We start from the raw sequence: 20,000 nt of genomic DNA, 5'->3' as shown, positions 1-20,000 counted from the left end.
CCTCCTCCTCCTCCAGCTGTCCTCCTCCTCCAGCTGTTCTCCTCCTCCTCCTCCTCCTCCTCCAGCTGTCCTCCCTCCTCCTCCTCCTCCTCCAACTGTTCTCCTCCTCCTCCTCCTCCTCCAGCTGTCCTCCTCCTCCAGCTGTCCTCCTCCTCCTCCTCCTCCTCCAGCTGTCCTCCTCCTCCAGCTGTTCTCCTCCAGCTGTTCTCCTCCAGCTGTCCTCCTCCTCCAGCTGTTCTCCTCCTCCTCCTCCTCCTCCAGCTGTCCTCCTCCTCCAGCTGTTCTCCTCCTCCTCCAGCTGTTCTCCTCCTCCTCCAGCTGTCCTCCTCCTCCAGCTGTCCTCCTCCTCCAACTGTTCTCCTCCTCCAACTGTTCTCCTCCTCCAACTGTTCTCCTCCTCCTCCAGCTGTTCTCCTCCTCCTCCAGCTGTTCTCCTCCTCCTCCAACTGTTCTCCTCCTCCTCCTCCTCCAGCTGTTCTCCTCCTCCTCCTCCTCCTCCAGCTGTTCTCCTCCTCCTCCTCCAACTGTTCTCCTCCTCCTCCTCCAACTGTTCTCCTCCTCCTCCTCCAACTGTTCTCCTCCTCCTCCTCCTCCAACTGTTTTCCTCCTCCTCCAACTGTTTTCCTCCTCCTCCTCCTCCAACTGTTCTCCTCCTCCAACTGTTCTCCTCCTCCAACTGTCCTCCTCCTCCTCCTGCTCCTCCAACTGTTTTCCTCCTCCTCCTCCAGCTGTCCTCCTCCTCCAACTGTTCTCCTCCTCCAACTGTTCTCCTCCTCCTCCAGCTGTTCTCCTCCTCCTCCAGCTGTTCTCCTCCTCCTCCAACTGTTCTCCTCCTCCTCCTCCTCCAGCTGTTCTCCTCCTCCTCCTCCTCCTCCAGCTGTTCTCCTCCTCCTCCTCCAACTGTTCTCCTCCTCCTCCTCCAACTGTTCTCCTCCTCCTCCTCCTCCAACTGTTTTCCTCCTCCTCCAACTGTTTTCCTCCTCCTCCAACTGTTCTCCTCCTCCAACTGTTCTCCTCCTCCAACTGTTCTCCTCCTCCAACTGTTTTCCTCCTCCTCCTCCAACTGTTTTCCTCCTCCTCCTCCTCCTCCAACTGTTTTCCTCCTCCTCCAACTGTTCTCCTCCTCCAACTGTTCTCCTCCTCCAACTGTTCTCCTCCTCCAACTGTTTTCCTCCTCCTCCTCCAACTGTTTTCCTCCTCCTCCTCCTCCTCCTCCAACTGTCCTCCTCCTCCTCCTCCTCCTCCAACTGTTCTCCTCCTCCTCCTCCTCCTCCAACTGTTTTCCTCCTCCTCCTCCAGCTGTTCTCCTGCTACCTCATTTTACCTTGTATCCAGTGAAACCTTAAAGTGGATGTTCCTGCTCCCCAGAGGAGGATCCATAAGGATCCATAAGGATCCATAAGGATCCATATGGATCCTTATGACCTTGACCTTTTCTCGACCAAAATCCCAGAAACGAAGGTCCTGATTTTATTCCTGCTCTCCAGAGGATGAACCCTGTGACCTTTCTCTCCAGCGCCGCCTTCAGGACAGACTTTAATAACGATGAGGCTAAATGTGCACGGCGTCGGGCTGAGTCGTTTCATAAGCATCTGTTCCTCAGCAGACGCACGTATAATATCGTTTTAAAGTCATTTTGTTTTACATAAATACAGAAGCTCGTGCTGACGCTAACTCTGAGGCTGAGCTTGAACACGAGCTCGTGACCGTCTGACCTTCATAGGAGTATTGAACACCTGCCGCAGCGTCCGGGGTTTCCCACTGACTGCAGCAGCAGCTCCGGTTTGTTCTCCAGTTTCTTTGGTGTGTTTGTGCTTCGGGAGGCGTTTGAGTGGATAATCTGATTTGTGTTTTACAGAAATACAATGCAGACTATGATCTGTCGGCCAAGGAGGGAGCTGACAGCCTGGCCTTCGTCTCTCTGATGGAGGAGAAGCTCAAGCCTGCGCTGGTGAGGGAGAGAGAGACGTCGTTCTCATTGAACTTGCGTTGCGCCATGAAACATGAACACATTAAAGAAAAACGGTCTGTCTGCAGATCTACGCGTTCTGGATCGAGCCAAGAACTACGTGGACGTGACTCGCCGCTGGTACGCAGAGCACATGCCGTTCCCTCTGAACTTCTTCCTGCCCGGACGAATGCAAAGCAGGCAGCTGGAAAAACTGCGCCTGCGGCGAGGAAACGAGAGCCTGGAGGCCGGAGAGGAGCTGGAGAAGGAGGTGAGGACACGGCAGGAAATGCCACCTCTGAGTTATGTTGTTTATGTTTATGTGATCTGCGGCGACTTAAGCAAAATTAAAATGCTGAAACGGAAATATATCTACAGTGTGGAACGACAACTGTCTTGTACACAAAACCTGAACCATCGTGTCTAAGAAGCACGCGCCCGTTGTGTTCGTCTGAGTTTTCCGTACGGAAACGAATCTGACTTTCCCTTCCTGCGTCCGTCGGCTGCAGAAACATCAGAACACGCGGCAGCTCAACATTTTTCCAGTTTGTACAGAAATATGGTTTCCATGTGTTCTGGCTGGTCCTTGAAGTGGTTGGAACAAGTTTACAGGGAAAGGAAAACTTTCTTCAGTGGGTTCTTCTGTTGGAAAACTGCTGTTATGAAATGATCCATCCACTTTGGAAAGAGGTCAGAGGTCAGACAGCGTTCAGGGGAACGTCGTTAAAGAACAATTTGTTCCTGTCAGCATCAAAAACGCTTCAGAAGGTCGACTTTACAGGAACGAAGAGAAAGTAAAGTTGACATTTATGTATTTTCTAAAATGTTTCCGTGTGTGCCGACTTGGTTTTAGACACTTTGAGCTCAGTGAGAATCATAAAAACATAATTACAGCTGTTAGCTTCAATAAGTGCAGAGAAACTGCAGCTGCTCGTCCACAAGCAGAAACCAGCTGCGCTGGAAAAGAGCAAGATGATGACATCGCTGGATGATGTCAGGTTTCTGTGGGTATTCCTGGTCCCCTGAGGATGGATCTGAAGGTTTTGGTGACCCTCTGACCTTTTCTTTGTGTGCCACCATCAGGAGGAATCCTCCACCGGACCAGCCTTTAGTCTCTGACGAGGTATTTCCAAATCTAACAGCAGGATTTTCACGTGTTGTAAATATCGTGTTGGCCCCCCTCCACGAAGAGCTGTGAGTAGTTTCTGTACAAATCTTCTTCGTTATGTCCGACTGCCGCGCGCCTTGAAACGCTGCATGCTGGAAAGCGGGTTGCGTTACTATGACAACCGGCGAGCCATCAACAGTCTCAGCTGCGTATTTTACAGGGCTTTTAATACGGTGGTTTATTTGTTGATTCTTTTGTTTTGATACGTTTTATGATGTGATATGAAAATTTAGTTTAGAAGAAAGTTTTTTTTTTTTAGTTGTTGTTGAAACTGTATTAAAACTGAACAGTAAAGTAATTGGAAGTAGATTTCCATTCTCGGCCCGTCCTCCAGCCACCCAGTTGGGACCGCCGGCCTGAAGGTAAGACAGGTGGGCTTGCCGACTGGATCCCGGACCGGCAGGATGAGTCCAGGTGGACAGCGTGAGATTGGTGAAACCAGCAGCGTCTCTGTGTCACCTGAGTGAGTGAAACAGAGAGCCGTAAATGAAGTGGAGAGCTCCTGTTCAGCTCCTTCAGGATGAGACGTGAGGGTTTCTGGGATTTTCCCAGAAGATCAACACAAACTCTACAAAATAATCTTAACTCAGAGGCCATTTACTTTCTTTTTCTGGAGCTTTCAACCTGGAACATTGTATGACCACTTATTAGTATTATTATTATTATTATTATTATTATTATTATTATTATTAGTAGTAGTAGTAGTAGTAGTAGTAGTAATAATATTATCATTATGTTATTATATGTGACTGAAGTTTGACAACTGAGCCAGCTGGGTCAACGTCAGTTCCCGCCAGTTCGCTTCAGTTCCCGTCAGTTCGCTTCAGTTCCCGTCAGTTCCCGTCAGTTCGCTTCAGTTTGCGTCAGTTCGGTTCAGTTTGCTTCACTTCGCTTCAGTTTGCGTCAGTTTGCGTCAGTTTGCTTCAGTTCCCCTCAGTTCGCTTCACTTCGCTTCAGTTCCCCTCAGTTCGCTTCAGTTCCCGTCAGTTCGCTTCAGTTCCCCTCAGTTCGCTTCAGTTCCCGTTAGTTTGCTTCACTTCGCTTCAGTTCCCCTCAGTTCGCTTCAGTTCCCGTCAGTTTGCTTCAGTTCCCGTCAGTTCGCTTCAGTTCCCGTTAGTTTGCTTCACTTCGCTTCAGTTCCCCTCAGTTCGCTTCAGTTCCCCTCAGTTCGCTTGTGTTCCCATCAGTTCCCCTCAGTTCGCTTCAGTTCGCTTCACTTCCCCTCAGTTCGCTTCAGTTCCCGTCAGTTCGCTTCAGTGCCCGTTAGTTTGCTTCACTTCGCTTCAGTTCCCCTCAGTTCGCTTCAGTTCCCGTCAGTTCGCTTCAGTTCCCGTCAGTTTGCTTCAGTTCCCCTCAGTTCGCTTCAGTTCGCTTCACTTCCCCTCAGTTCGCTTCAGTTCCCGTCAGTTCGCTTCAGTTCCCGTTAGTTTGCTTCACTTCGCTTCAGTTCCCCTCAGTTCGCTTCAGTTCCCCTCAGTTCGCTTGTGTTCCTGAGTTTGAGAATGAACTTTAAACGCTCAGGTGAATGCGCTCCTGGACGTCCGGGCTCCCCAGTGGACGAAGCTTTTCATGCTGTGGCCTGTTCTAATCACTGAAGACTTTGCACTTTCAGCCATAAACTGTGTTGTGTGTTTCAGTTGTACCGGGACGCTGCGGAGTGTATGAACCTGCTGTCCCAACGCCTCGGCTCACACAAGTTCTTCTTTGGGGACTCGTAAGTTGATCCAGACTCGTACTCTTAGCGAAGCTCTGTAATCTGTGGAAATAACACCAGATGAAAGCCGCTAAGTTTCTGAGTCATCCAGCTCCTGACATGTAGAGGTGCTACATCTGGACCTCTGCAGGTTCTGGAAGATGTCACTCATGTAACTGTAAAGACTGTCGCATGACTGCCAGGTGAGCTAAGGACCCACATGTGTACAGAGGTTAGAGTTTCCCGAAATCCATCAGTCAGACCTGAAGAAGCCTTTTGGATGAAACGTTGAAAGTCCAGTTGGTCTTTATATTTCTCAGATATCTAACGAACAAACAAATCATCCAGACTGAAAACAGACTTTGTCCATGCAGCTAACGAGGTTCTGGTTCTGGTTCAGGCTCAATAAGTAGTTCAGACTCAGGTCGGGTTAAAACTCTGCCAGCTATCGTTGAGATTGTCGTCTATAGAAATATATAAATGTGTGCTTATCTTGGAATATGTAAGTATATGACGTGGAGCTTCTGCAAACACAATGTAAGACTATCAGCGTGTCTGTGTTCTAGTTATTGTTGACTTGAATTAGAAAATGAATCCGCTGTGTGACTTTCGCCAGGCCTTCGTCTCTGGACGCCTACGCGTTTGGTCACTTGGCGCCCATCCTGAAGTCCAAACTGCCCAACGGGAAACTGCAGCAGCATCTGAAATCCCTCGACAACCTGACCAACTTCTGCACCAACATCCTGCTGCTCTACTTCCCCAGAGACGGCAGAGGTGAGTCCACAAGCCCGACTGGAGCTGGTGGATCGGGGACATGAGGTTTACTGTAGACCAGAAACAAGCGACCCGCTGAGAGCCCGACGTTGACTGTAAAACCTCTGGTCGTTTATCTCGTCGGGGTCGTGTGACGTCATGTAAATCTCTGCTGCTGAACAGTTTGAGGAGAGAAAATGAGATTATTGAGCTCACGTAGGAAACAACAGGTCAGAGATACAGTTCGGTGTCGGTTTAGTTAAATAAATTCCATTAGCAGCTCGAATGAATCTTGTTTGTTCGGGGTAAAATGGTCTCATCTCTTTCTTTAGAAGCGCTGCTGACGTCCTCCGTGTTGTGTCTTTTAGAGAGCTCCGGTCAGAAGGCGTCCTCTCAGCCTGAGGGCGGAGACTTCGATCACGTCCCCAACAAGCGGAGGAAGCAGCTCCTGTCGGCTCTGGTGGCTCTGGGCGCCATGCTGAGCTACGCCCTCCTGACCGGCATGGTGTCCATCCAGCACGCCCAGCTGGAGGCGCTGGAGGCGCCGCCGGACCTGCAGACCATCAGATCCCACGAGGAGGAGGAGGAGGGAGACGACTGAGGAGACGCAGGTCCAAGCGGCGGCATCATGGGACTTTATGGACGGAAGAGAAAATGTTCAGGATCAGAAAAGAATTAGTTGTTTCTCGCTCTGTCACCAAAGACACATCCAGGCGCCGTTCGGTGGACAGGAAGTGGGTGTTGGTGCTGGTTTATGTACAGAAATGAATTAAAAGATAATTCTCTGGATATTCTTTATGTGGAGTTTTGTTTAACTTTGTTCCTTTTTAAACATACTGTTCTTTCTCCTTTAAAATAAATACACTTTGATTATCTTTAATTTAGTTTCTTGTTAAAGAGAGTTAAAGAGTTTCTGAGCTGCTTCGGCCTTCAGCAGAATCATCACGCGGCAGTAACGACGGATGACATAACAGCGAGGCACGATTTGTATTTAACCAGCCGCTGTTTACAGTTCCCTCCATCTTTTCAAACATCAAAGAGATGAAATTCATCTGTAATCGACGATACGCCGCCCTGGTAGCCACGGGAACTGACACGAGCGCGGCGCGTTCAGGGACTGGTTTTATCTCGTGTAGTGCAAGACACCCGACGCAGCATCTGGGAGCTAATCCAGCCCGACGTCGTGAGTCTTACATGAACTGGAACTACGAAACAACAACATCCACATGTTGAGTTGGATGGAAACTCTTTGCTTCAGCCCCCGCCCCCCCGCCCCAGCCTCCACCCGTCCTGGCGGGTCTGGACCCCGGGGCCGTACAGCTGCACATGACGCCATCACTCAGGAATCCTGCCCCGGCTCCTGTTGGTGTGTGTGTGTGTGTGTTAGCTGCTGCTGTAATGCCCCCCTCCTGCTCTGGCTTTAATGAGCTGATCTGGAAGCAGTTTGTGGAGCTGAATTCTTTCTCGCTGTGAACCGAACACAATCTGGATCTGACGGCTGCGAGGGGGGGAAACTCGGAAACAAGCGACAGGAAGTTCAGTCTGACGGTTTTCGCTCTTTTTTTTTTTTTTTTTATTCTGGACACGTCGGCTTAATGCTGCAGGTTTTCACGCTCCAGCGGAGGAGGGAGAAGAAGTGTGCTGCTGTCGGAGGGTGGAGGTGGAGTTTCCTCCCTCCCCTCACCTGCTGTTAAACGCAGGTTTCCATGGCAACGCTCCAGACTCAGAAACAAACAGTCCCACAGTGTGAGAGGAGGCCTGCAGAGAGAACCACAGAAACCTTAAAGTCACTTCAGGTCCTCGGCTCTTTGTTCCGCTGATTTCATCTCTGTGGATTTTACAAACGCCGGTTTGGGCCTGTTCCCCAAAAACACTCCCAGTTTGCATTTTTACTGGATTAGCAGACAAGACACCACCCAGCTCAGCGAGCTTCGAGTCTCCGTCAGGAAAACTAACAGGCAGCAGCAGGACTGGAGGGCAACCAGAAGCTGCTGCTTCGTCTGCTCAGATCTCGACATCTCAAATCCAAATTCCTCCAGCAGAACTCCACCTGCCTCCAACCTGAACAAATCTCTGTCTACTGGAAAAAAGATTCATTTAACTGTCAGGCACAACTCACCTGGTCAGGCACAACTCACCTGGTCAGACACAACTCACCTGTTCAGACACATCTCACCTGGTTAGACACAACTCACCTGGTCAGACACAACTCACCCAATCAGACACAACTCACCCAATCAGACACAACTCACCCAGTCACACAACTCACCTGGTCAGACACAACTCACCCAATCAGACACAACTCACCCAATCAGACACAACTCACCCAGTCACACAACTCACCTGGTCAGACACAACTCAGACACAACTCACCCAGTCACACAACTCACCTGGTCAGACACAACTCAGACACAACTCACCTGGTCAGACACAACTCACCTGGTCAGACACAACTCACCCAATCAGGCACAACTCACCCAATCAGACACAACTCACCCAATCAGACACAACTCACCCAGTCACACAACTCACCTGGTCAGACACAACTCAGACACAACTCACCCAGTCACACAACTCACCTGGTCAGACACAACTCAGACACAACTCACCTGGTCAGACACAACTCACCTGGTCAGACACAACTCAGACACAACTCAGACACAACTCACCTGTTCAGACACAACTCACCTGTTCAGACACAACTCACCCAGTCACACATCTCACCTGGTCAGACACAACTCACCTGTTCAGACACAACTCACCTGTTCAGACACAACTCAGACACAACTCACCTGTTCAGACACAACTCACCTGTTCAGACACAACTCACCTGGTCAGACACATCTCACCTGGTCAGACACAACTCACCCAGTCACACAACTCACCTGGTCAGACACAACTCACCTGTTCAGACACATCTCACCTGGTCAGACACATCTCACCTGGTCAGACACAACTCACCTGGTCACACAACTCACCTGGTTAGACACAACTCACCCAATCAGACACAACTCACCCAGTCACACAACTCACCTGGTCAGACACAACTCAGACACAACTCACCTGGTCAGACACAACTCAGACACAACTCACCTGTTCAGACACAACTCACCTGTTCAGACACAACTCACCCAGTCACACATCTCACCTGGTCAGACACAACTCAGACACAACTCACCTGTTCAGACACAACTCACCTGTTCAGACACAACTGAAATGAAGCGCTCCTCTCTTGTTACCAGCAGGTTGGCGACTGGAAGAAGTGCGGACCGGACGAAATGTCCTCACCTCTAAGGTCTAACACTCAAACTGGTGCTCACAAAGATGGAAGAACAAGAACACACTGTCACCCTGCAGTGAGGGGGCTCACAGTCTGGTTCTGGGCCCTCTGTTGGGGCGCTGCGGGACTGAAAGGAGGTCCAGAACAAAAGCTGAATGGACAGCGGAGAGACTCAGAGCCGGCTCCTGACCTCTGACCTCTGAACAATGGAGCTGTTTACTGCTGCTCAAATTATTAGTTATTTCTAAAACAGTCTGGTTCCTTCGTCTCCACTGGGAGGGTTACTGGTTTTCTGTTTCATCTCATCAGAAACTGGATCTCTCCGATGGTCGGACTGAAGAAATGCTTTGATTGATTGATTGATTGATAGATAGAGCAGATGATTGTTAGTTACAGGCCTAGTACTGTGTCAGTTGCTGTTGTTAATGATTTAAAAAAGTTAATACAAATACAGAATAACTGCCATGCAAACATAAAATGCATTTTTGAATAAATAAAAATAAAAAGTATCAATACTTTACCTTTTCAAAATCTTAAAAGGGTTCTGGTATAAGTTAATGAAACAAGTGATTATTTTCAAGATGTACTGTTTTAACACAAGAGCTGAGAATTACAAGGTTTTATCATTTTATTTATTCAGAACTGAGACATACAATCATGTAAATATCTGGAGGATGTCTTTAAATTACAGCATTTATAACTAAATAAGCCAAATATATATATATATATATATATATATATATATATATATATATATCAATTTTAAATGTTTTAATAACTGGAAACGGAGTTAAGTGACTTAATATGATAAATAAATAAATAATAAATAAATAAATCAGTATTTGATCGCGTGTCAGTCTTCACTCGCGCGCTTTATGCTAATCGTCTCCGCTCTGCGCGCACGAGCCGTTTGGAGCAGAGCTGAGCGCGCGCAGCAGCAGTTTGCAGCTGCGCTCGTGAGCCCGACCGTTACTTTCTCCCCCGGTCGGTCCGTCGGTTGTCTCTCCGGCTCCGCGTCGCCTCTCCTCCCCGCCCCGCGCCGGAGTTCGTCGGTGTGGATCCAGTTTGTTCTCCCGGTTCTCCTCCTTCCTCCTCCGGACCGAAAGTCTCTGAACTCCGGGTCCCGCTCCTGCTCGGTCCGCTCTCTCCTTCCGCTTCTCGGACTAAAGTTTCAGTCGGTTCTTCTCCGGTTCCCCCGCTGGCAGCTGCTGCAGCTCCGGTGTCTGACCGTCAGCTGCTCTCTGCCTCATTTTAAAGTGTTTACACCCGGTTCTGCTGGCCCGGTAGCTTCTTCCTGGTCCGGTTCCCTCGGTAGCCGTTTCAGACATGGGTTGGAGTGTCCCGGTTCTGCTGTCAGTCATCTGTGTCGGACTCACGGCGGGAGTACCGGACGGCCCGGACGTTCAAGGTAACGACATCTCGCTAAAATCTGATTAAAACATGAAAATGAATCGAAGTGAAACCGAAGAGGTTTACTTTTTATTAATAATCTGCCGCCATTTAAAGTCAAACCTCAGAAGTGAACCAGGTCCCACCTGGTCCTGGACCTGTCCCGTCACAGCTGCTCAGAAACCTGCTTCAGCGTCAGAACTGACCTGGACAGGTCTGTCAGGTGACCCAGCAGCTGGTCCCTGCAGCTGGTCCCTGCTGGGTTCTGGTCCCTGCTGGGTTCTGGTCCCTGCAGCTGGTCACTGCAGCTGGTCCCTGCTGGGTTCTGGTCCCTGCTGGGTTCTGGTCCCTGCAGGGTTCTGGTCCCTGCAGCTGGCCCCTGCTGGGTTCTGGCCTCTGCTGGGTTCTGGTCCCTGCAGGGTTCTGGTCCCTGCAGCTGGTCACTGCAGCTGGTCACTGCTGGGTTCTGGCCTCTGCTGGGTTCTGGCCTCTGCTGGGTTCTGGTCCCTGCAGGGTTCTGGTCCCTGCAGCTGGTCCCTGCAGCTGGTCCCTGCAGGGTTCTGGTCCCTGCGGGGTTCTGGTCCCTGCAGCTGGTCACTGCAGCTGGCCCCTGCTGGGTTCTGGCCTCTGCTGGGTTCTGGCCTCTGCTGGGTTCTGGTCCTGACTCTGGTCCTGCTGTGATGAAGGAGCGATATGAGCCGAGGAGGATCTGACCCGGTGCAGGGTCAGGACGACCCAACATTTCATCGGTTATCGATACTGAAGATGATCGTTTGGAGTCGCTGATCGGCTTCACTGAAATAACAACAACAGAATATTGATAATAAACTTTATTTATAAGCACTAAGAACAGCAGTTACAGACTGTCAGCAGGGGAGGAGACTCTCCTCCTCCTCCTCCTCCTTCATCTCCTCCTCTTTCACCACCACCTCCTCCTCCTCCTTCATCTCCTCCTCTTTCACCTCCTCCTCCTCCTCCTCCTTCATCTCCTCCTCGTTCACCACCACCTCCTCCTCCTCCATCTCCTTCTCCTCCTCCTCCTCCTCCTTCTCCACCTCCTCCTTCATCTCCTCCTCCTCCTCCTTCACCTCCTTCATCTCCTCCTCCTTCACCTCCTTCATCTCCTCCTCCTTCACCTCCTCCTCCTTCACCTCCTCCATCTCCTCCTCCTCCTTCACCTCCTCCTCCTTCACCTCCTTCATCTCCTCCTCCTTCACCTCCTCCTCCTTCACCTCCTTCATCTCCTCCTCCTTCATCTCCTCCTCCTCCTTCACCTCCTCTTCCTCCTCCTTCATCTCCTCCTCCTCCTTCACCTCCTTCATCTCCTCCTCCTTCATCTCCTCCTCCTTCACCTCCTTCATCTCCTCCTCCTTCACCTCCTTCATCTCCTCCTCCTCCTTCACCTCCTCCTTCACCTCCACCTCCTTCACCTCCTTCATCTCCTCCTCCTCCTTCACCTCCTCCTTCACCTCCTCCTCCTCCTTCACCTCCACCTCCTCCTCCTCCTTCACCTCCTCCTCCTTCACCTCCACCTCCTCCTCCTCCTTCACCTCCTCCTCCTTCACCTCCACCTCCTTCACCTCCTTCATCTCCTCCTCCTCCTTCACCTCCTCCTCCTTCACCTCCTCCTCCTCCTTCTTCACCTCCACCTCCTCCTCCTCCTTCTTCACCTCCACCTCCTTCACCTCCTTCATCTCCTCCTCCTCCTTCATCTCCTCCTCCTCCTTCACCTCCTCCTTCACCTCCTCCTCCTCCTTCACCTCCATCTCCTCCTCCTCCTTCACCTCCTCCTTCACCTCCTCCTCCTCCTTCATCTCCTCCTCCACCTCCTCCTCCACCTCCTCCTCCTCCTTCACCTCCTCCTCCTTCTTCACCTCCTCCTCCTCCTTCAGAGACTGATTAGCCTGAGATGTGTTATTCATGCGGCGGCGGCGGCGGGCCTGAGATCTGCACTCTGTACGCCGTGTCTGTGTTTTAAAGCTGCTCCCGTGCGTGCTCTTCATCGTCCTCTTCCTCTTCCTCAGTGATCGACGTGTTGAGTCTTCAGGATTCGAAGCAGAGCGTCGCGGCGGTGGAGAAGCTGTCGGCCGGTCTGAGCGCGCTCAGCGACGTCTACGTGGTGTCGACGTTTCGGCTGCCGGCGAAGTTGGGCGGCGTCCTGCTGGGTCTCTACAGCAAACAGGACAACAGGAAGTACCTGGAGCTCGCCGTCATGGGGAAGATCAATAAAGGTAGTGCATTTCACTTTAACCTCCGCTGTTCAAACTCTCAGAACTTTATTCAAACTTACCAAATGTGTCGGTTTGCACCTGCACTTCCTGAATGTGACGATGTTTCTCACGCAGTTCCTCCGTCTGTACAACATCCTGTTCTTTCTTACCTTCTCAGGCCCCTCCCCACCTCCTCCTCTCCTTCCCGACTCCCTCCTCCTGCTTTCCCCTTAAAACTCCCCCCCAGGTACAGTAACGCCAGCACATAGTCTCCGCTCAGTGTCACGTACGTCGTGTATCGTGTTGTTGCAGCTCTCTGATGTTTCCACTCTGTGAAATATTCAAACCACAGACTCCGTGTTTTTATGGGTGGAAATATGTCTGCTGCCTCATTTCCCCCCCAAAATTCAGCCTGACACGTTCGGTATCTTTGGAAACTCTGAGATCTCCGCTAGAATTTCAAATAAAGTTTTGTGGGTTTGAGCATCTGAACGTTCGTTGTCACAGCAGGAGAAAGTAGTTCCCACGCAGCTGAAGTTTTTAGGTGGATAAGCACTCGGCGTCCGGTTTATCGGGAACAGCAGTGTGCTGCTGCTGAACTGCTCTGAGTGTTTCTGTTATTTTGTCCGCCGCAGTGACGTCAGTACTGCAGCTGACTCATTCCAGCCTTCATGCAGCAGGCTTTATTACAGGACTGTCAGCTAGGTGTTCCTAATAAACTGGACGCTGAGGTCTGTTGGACCATGTGAGTAACACTGAGCTCACCGAGTGAGCGCGACAGTCGGGCGATCGGACGGCTCAGTGGCTCTGAAAGCTGTGATGGAGGTTTACGGACACTTTGGCTCATAATCTGACCGATCGCCTTCATTTTCTCTTCTAAATTAACTGCTGACTTGTTTCCTGTGGGCTCCTGTGGGGCGACGGGCTCCTGTGGGCCCCTGTGGGCCGATGGGCTCCTGTGGGCCGACGGGCTCCTGTGGGCTCCTGTGGGCCTCCTGCGGGCTCCTGTGGGCCGACGGGCTCCTGTGGGCTCCTGTGGGCCTCCTGCGGGCCCCTGTGGGCCGATGGGCTCCTGTGGGCTCCTGTGGGCCTCCTGCGGGCTCCTGTGGGCCGACGGGCTCCTGTGGGCCGACGGGCTCCTGTGGGCTCCTGTGGGCCGATGGGCTCCTGTGGGCCTCCTGCGCGGCTCCTGTGGGCTCCTGTGGGCCGACGGGCTCCTGTGGGCCGACGGGCTCCTGTGGGCTCCTGTGGGCCGACGGGCTCCTGTGGGCCGATGGGCTCCTGTGGGCCGATGGGCTCCTGTGGGGCGACGGGCTCCTGTGGGCTCCTGTGGGCCGATGGGCTCCTGTGGGCCCCTGTGGGCCGATGGGCTCCTGTGGGCCTCCTGCGGGCTCCTGTGGGCTCCTGTGGGCCGACGGGCTCCTGTGGGCCGACGGGCTCCTGTGGGCTCCTGTGGGCCTCCTGCGGGCTCCTGTGGGCCTCCTGCGGGCTCCTGTGGGCTCCTGTGGGCCGACGGGCTCCTGTGGGCCGACGGGCTCCTGTGGGCCTCCTGTGGGCCGATGGGCTCCTGTGGGCTCCTGTGGGCCGATGGGCTCCTGTGGGCTCCTGTGGGCCTCCTGTGGGCCGATGGGCTCCTGTGGGCTCCTGTGGGCCGACGGGCTCCTGTGGGCCGACGGGCTCCTGTGGGCCTCCTGTGGGCCGATGGGCTCCTGTGGGCTCCTGTGGGCCGATGGGCTCCTGCGGGCTCCTGCGGGCTCCTGTGGGCCTCCTGTGGGCCGATGGGCTCCTGTGGGCCTCCTGTGGGCCGATGGGCTCCTGTGGGCCTCCTGTGGGCCGATGGGCTCCTGTGGGCCTCCTGCGGGCTCCTGTGGGTCATTATCAGGATGAAGAAAGTTTTAAACTGACTGAACTCTGCTGCTGTCAGATAACAGGAGCCCACAGGAGCCCACAGGAGCCGGCCGGGCTCCTGTCAGGCGGGAACGATGCTCTAAACAACAGCGGGGTCGGAAGGAATCTGAGGCGCCCTTTAAAGCGCTTACCATCAGCACGTACTGGCCCTTTAAAGGAGCAGCAGGGAGAATATGGGCTGTAATAACGCTCCTGTTATCTGACGGCAGCAGAGTTCAGTCAGTTCAAAACTTTCTTCATCCTGATAATGACAGACTGAGTCACTGTTCTGACAGCATGATCACCACGATCAGACCCAGTTTCATTAACTGAGTGTGTGTGTGTGTTTTAGTGTGTGTGTGTGTGTGTGTGTGTGTGTGTGTGTGTGTGTGCGTGCTCACCTGCCATCCTGACACAATGAGTCTGTTATTAAAGCTCCAGCTGCCCGATGGGACGATGAGACGTTTGAAGGGCCGACAGTTTGACTTTGTTCCATCAGATTTACTGAACGTTGGAAACAGTTTGATCTCAGCTGCTTCAGCGGAGATGAGGTCATTTTTATTCTTTGATGAAGTAGTCGGTCGCAGAGGATTTTGTTAGGATTTCATTTGTATATCAGTCCCAGCACTGCTTCATTGATACTTATATTACGTACTTTTATCGATATAATAATATTATAATCTTAGTGGGACTAAAGTTTATAACACCAGAGCTCAGCGTGCCACTTCTTTAAACATGTGTTATATTATAAGTGATGGTGCTGTTTTTACACAGCCGGGCTGCTCCTCCAGGTGGAGGCTCAGGTGTTGGAAAACAGGTAACGCATCAGATGCAAGGAAGCGTTTGAAAGCCAGCCGCTGCTGAACTGATGCTGGTGCTGTCGCTTTCTAAAGTTCATGTAATGTTGTTTAATGAGGTGGAGCAGCTGCCGCTTCAAACACCCGTTACGCACAGCAAGACGCCAACCCAGGCGCCAACCCAGGCGCCCGCCATTGCTCTCAGCCACAGTGTGACCCGTCTGTTTCAGCCTCTGTCCTCTGGGAGGCGCTGCAGGTCCTGGTCCCGCTTTAAGAGGAGCTTTTTCTGGACTCTGGCTCTTCATTTCTAATCCTGCAGCTTGTGTTGCGTTACATGCAGCTCGTCATCGAGCTGTGGTCCGAGCCTTTTCTCTCCGTGCTCCGGACTAGTTGTGTATTTTCCTGCTCCGCAGAGCGCCTGAAGCCGCGACATGTCTCCCAACGCTGACGAACGCTTCATCATCGATGGACGACTACGTGTTGGGAAAAGTGGCAAACTGAAAATACAGAACGATAAATGAATGAAGCTGCAGGAGATTATCAGTGTTACACTTCTGACCAATCAGGATCCGCTACCGGTACCCATCACTAGTACGGGACAGTTTGGTTTTCCATCATCTGGAAACTGAAACGCATTTCCTTATTTTTGAACGAGTTCAGCAGGAAACACGTCTCTCTGTCCTCAAACACCTTCCGCCTTCACTCTTCCTCTGCTGTCTTCCTGCTGTCCTGGTTTTTTATTCTGTCGTTTTTCTTTTTCTATTATATTTGTTTCATTTTCACAAACCGTCGCACTGATCTCCTTCGATGGCTGACTAATCCATCTTAAATCTGTTAATCTCAAAAACTAGTGTCCCTGTTCCAGAGTTGAGTCATGACGCCAGACATCAACCTTTCTCCTCCTCCTCCTCCTCCTCCTCTTGCTCCTCCTCCAGTCCTGGTTCGTTATGTCAGAGCTGACGGGAAGCTCCACACCGTTAACCTGCAGCACGCTAACCTGGCTGACGGGCGGACTCACTCCATCATCCTGAGACTTGGCGGTCTTCACCGTGACCACATGCACATGGAGCTCTACGTCAACTGCCGATTGGCCGACTCCAGCCAGGGCCTGCCGCCACTGGTCCCTCTGCCCAGAGAGGCGGAGATGGTGGAGATCAGACACGGACAGAAGGCCTACACCCGACTCCAGGTGCGTGTAATACCTGTAAATGTGTAAAGAAGTTCTGTAGCAAAAAAAGTGTGTACAAATGATATCGTCAGCGCTCAAAGTTCCCACGCAGTGTGTGACACTGAAGTTACAGTGTGTTTTCAGCTTTGAATCTGTGTAACCTCACTGTTGATATATTTTAAGCACAAATTCTATAAATTATTTAGGCTTTTTTTCTACGACTACAAATTCAATTAAATTTTATTTATAAGAAACATTGGACAGAACCAGACTCAGGGGGGGCGGCCATCAGAGAGAGAGACAGAGAGGTTTTGGGAAAGGGGGGGAGAGGGAGGCACAATGCAAAGACCACCTAGAATTTTTAAAATAGTAGAAATGTAATTGTAGTGTTAATATTAATAAATTAATAATAATAGGAATGACAGCTATAGGAAGAATAATGTCAGCAGTAACAGAGCCAATAACAACAACTGTAGCAGCAGTTGTCGAGCAGGAACACGGGGGCAGCTGGTGGCCCACAACCACAGATCCAGATTCTGCAGGAACACGGGGGCAGCAGGCGGCCCACAACCACAGATCCAGACTCTGCAGGAACACGGGGGCAGCAGGCGGCCCGCAACCACAGATCCAGACTCTGCAGGAACACGGGGGCAGCAGGTGGCCCACAACCACAGATCCAGACTCTGCAGCTCCGGAGGCAGAAATACCTGCTGAAAGCGACAGAAGGAGAGAGGAGAGAGACGAGAAAGCACAGAACTACGGGAGAGAGAAGATGTCGAGTTAGTAACATGCAGTAATGGGATAAAAATGCACACAGATGGAGAGGGAGAGGAGGAGAGAAGAAAGAGGTGCATCATGGGAAGTCTCCCGGCAGTCTAGGCCTATAGCAGCATAACTAAGGGATGGTTCAGGACTCACCCAAGCCAGCCCTAACTATAAGCTTTATCAAAGAAGAAAGTCTTAAATGTGGAGATGGTCTGTCTTTCAAATCTTTTCTTCACATTCACAAACTTGAATTTCTGCAGCAGTTTTTCGCAGATTCATAAAGGCTGACACACAAAAACATCAGCATCATCACACAAACTCAAAATCTTACTGGCTTTTATTTGATCATCAGGATGTTGTTTGTTCATATTGTTGCTGTAATGAACTCTGCAGCCTCAGGTTCACCTGTCTGTGCAGGTGTAGTCTTCTCTCAGCTACCACACTGAGACAGACTTCTGTCTATATTGTCTCTGTCAGGGCGCAGTGGAGTCCCTCAGACTGGCTCTAGGGGGCAGTGTTGCTAAAGCTGGATCTCTGACGGACTGTCCGTTCCAAGGAGACTCATCAGCCTACAACTCAGGTCAGCTCACCTCACATGACGCCGCTAATTCTTTAACAGCACTGTAACCCAGGAAGCCCTGACTGATGTGGTCTGATGTGGCTGGAGTCAGATGTCAGACCCTGACCAGGTGAGGGGCAGGTTATGGTGATGTGTCACAGAGTTGAGTGTTGGGGGTCAGGACTAACGCAGTGTTCGTGTCATATGGGAGCTGTCGTAGTTACAGCACGAGATACAGCGTCAACATTCGTGACGAGAAACTGGACATTTCTCTGAAAGCTCTAAACAAACATGGACGCCTCACTTCATCATGCTGTTCTTATATTGTGTTTGAACTCTTTGTAACCTCACAACTGTCTTGAGTCGTTCGATGACGTGAACGCTCAAAGGTAATTAACATCTCTACCATCCATCACATGTGATGTGACCGCATCACCAAAGGTCAAAGGTCATTCCAGCACTGATTAAAGAGGAGCTGAGGTGATCATGTAGAAGTAGAAATGTTATTCAAACGTTAGTAAATGGATCAGTCCATTTACTTCCCATCCTGCTTTATGTTCCAGCTGATCACTTTAATTAATAATATGATGTGTAATATTGACGATAACTGAGGACAGTTCTTTCTTTGATGTTTCAGTGAGTGGGGAGGTCAACTCCATCCTGGGTGAGTACTTTTCATTTCAACTAATCAATATCCACAGCTGATCAGTTTCATCTCAGTTCACCTGTACTGACATCCTGTTGGTTTGATGGTTTCCTGTCAGGTGATCACACCAAGGCTCTGATTGGTCAACTCATCATCTTCAACCAGATCCTGGGAGAGCTGCGACAGGACATCAGAGAGCAGGTGAGACAGACAGACAGGTAGAGAGGTGAGACAGACAGACACAGACAGACAGACAGACAGGTAGACAGGTGAGACAGACAGACACAGACAGACAGACAGACAGGTAGACAGGTGAGACAGACAGACACAGACAGACAGGTGAGACAGGTAGAGAGGTGAGACAGACAGACACAGACAGACAGGTGAGACAGACAGATAGACAGACAGACAAGTGAGACGGACAAACAGAGAGCAGTAAAGCGTTTATTGATCGTCTCCTGTCCTCGTCAGGTAAAAGAGATGTCTCTGATCAGAAACACCATCCTGGAGTGTCAGGTTTGTGGTGAGTCAGCAGCTCACTGTTTCTTTTCTTAAACCAGTTTTATGTCTGAGGACCTGATTGAAGCCAGCCGGTCTCTCTCTGCAGGTTTCCACGAGCCTCGCTCTCGTTGCTCTCCTAACCCCTGCTATAAGGGCGTGTCCTGTGTGGAGAGTCTGCACTATCCTGGATACACCTGTGGACCCTGTCCACCTGGAACCACCGGCAACGGGACACACTGTCACGACATTGACGAGGTAACAACACTTCAACAACAACACTGCAACTACAACACTACAACAACACTGCAACTACAACTACAACACTACGACAACAACACTGCAACTACAACTACAACACTACAACAACAACACTGCAACTACAACTACATCACTACAACAACAACATTGCAACTACAACACTGCAACTACAACACTACAACAACACTGCAACAACAACACTGCAACTACAACTACAACACTACGACAACAACGCTGCAACTACAACACTACAACTACAACACTACAACAACATCACTGCAACTACAACTACAACACTACAACAACATCACTGCAACTACAACTACAACACTACAACAACAACACTGCAACTACAACACTGCAACTACAACTACAACACTACAACAACAACACTGCAACTACAACACTACAACAACACTGCAACAACAACACTGCAACTACAACTACAACACTACGACAACAACACTGCAACTACAACACTACAACTACAACACTACAACAACACCACTGCAACTACAACTACAACACTACAACAACATCACTGCAACTACAACTACAACACTACAACAACAACACTGCAACTACAACACTACAACTACATCACTACAACAACACTGCAACTACAACACTGCAACTACAACACTGCAACTACAACACTGCAACTACAACACTACAACAACATCACTGCAACAACAACACTGCAACTACAACACTGCAACTACAACACTACAACAACATCACTGCAACAACAACACTGCAACAACACTGCAACAACAACACTACAACAACAACACTGCAACAACAACACTGCAACTACAACACTGCAACTACAACACTACAACAACATCACTGCAACAACAACACTGCAACAACACTGCAACAACAACACTACAACAACATCACTGCAACAACAACACTGGAACAACACTGCAACTACAACACTACAACAACAACACTGCAACAACAACACCGCAACAA

At 50.6% G+C, this 20,000-nt stretch overlaps 2 protein-coding genes across 2 annotated transcripts in view; both read left to right on the top strand.

Annotated features, from left to right (window-relative positions):
- The window catches only part of mtx1a (metaxin 1a), a 16,258-nt gene extending 9,907 nt beyond the window's left edge, over window positions 1-6,351 (top strand). The window contains 6 exon segments of the mRNA XM_044206769.1: window positions 1,859-1,951; window positions 2,038-2,056; window positions 2,059-2,219; window positions 4,754-4,830; window positions 5,426-5,583; window positions 5,931-6,351. Coding sequence (XP_044062704.1) covers window positions 1,859-1,951; window positions 2,038-2,056; window positions 2,059-2,219; window positions 4,754-4,830; window positions 5,426-5,583; window positions 5,931-6,163 — 741 coding nt within the window. The 3' untranslated portion in view covers window positions 6,164-6,351.
- A 3,384-nt stretch (window positions 6,352-9,735) lies between these two features.
- Window positions 9,736-20,000, top strand: part of thbs3a (thrombospondin 3a) — a 27,639-nt gene continuing 17,374 nt past the window's right edge. Inside the window, exons 1-8 of the mRNA XM_044206766.1 lie at window positions 9,736-10,250; window positions 12,256-12,462; window positions 16,061-16,314; window positions 17,536-17,638; window positions 18,255-18,281; window positions 18,382-18,464; window positions 18,735-18,786; window positions 18,871-19,019. Coding sequence (XP_044062701.1) covers window positions 10,169-10,250; window positions 12,256-12,462; window positions 16,061-16,314; window positions 17,536-17,638; window positions 18,255-18,281; window positions 18,382-18,464; window positions 18,735-18,786; window positions 18,871-19,019 — 957 coding nt within the window. The 5' untranslated portion in view covers window positions 9,736-10,168. The remainder of the gene's footprint in view (window positions 10,251-12,255; window positions 12,463-16,060; window positions 16,315-17,535; window positions 17,639-18,254; window positions 18,282-18,381; window positions 18,465-18,734; window positions 18,787-18,870; window positions 19,020-20,000) is intronic.

This window comes from Siniperca chuatsi, linkage group LG9 (genome assembly GCF_020085105.1).
Source record: "Siniperca chuatsi isolate FFG_IHB_CAS linkage group LG9, ASM2008510v1, whole genome shotgun sequence".
Classification (NCBI taxonomy): Eukaryota; Metazoa; Chordata; class Actinopteri; order Centrarchiformes; family Sinipercidae; genus Siniperca; species Siniperca chuatsi.
This window is presented reverse-complemented; position numbering and strand designations above follow the sequence as displayed.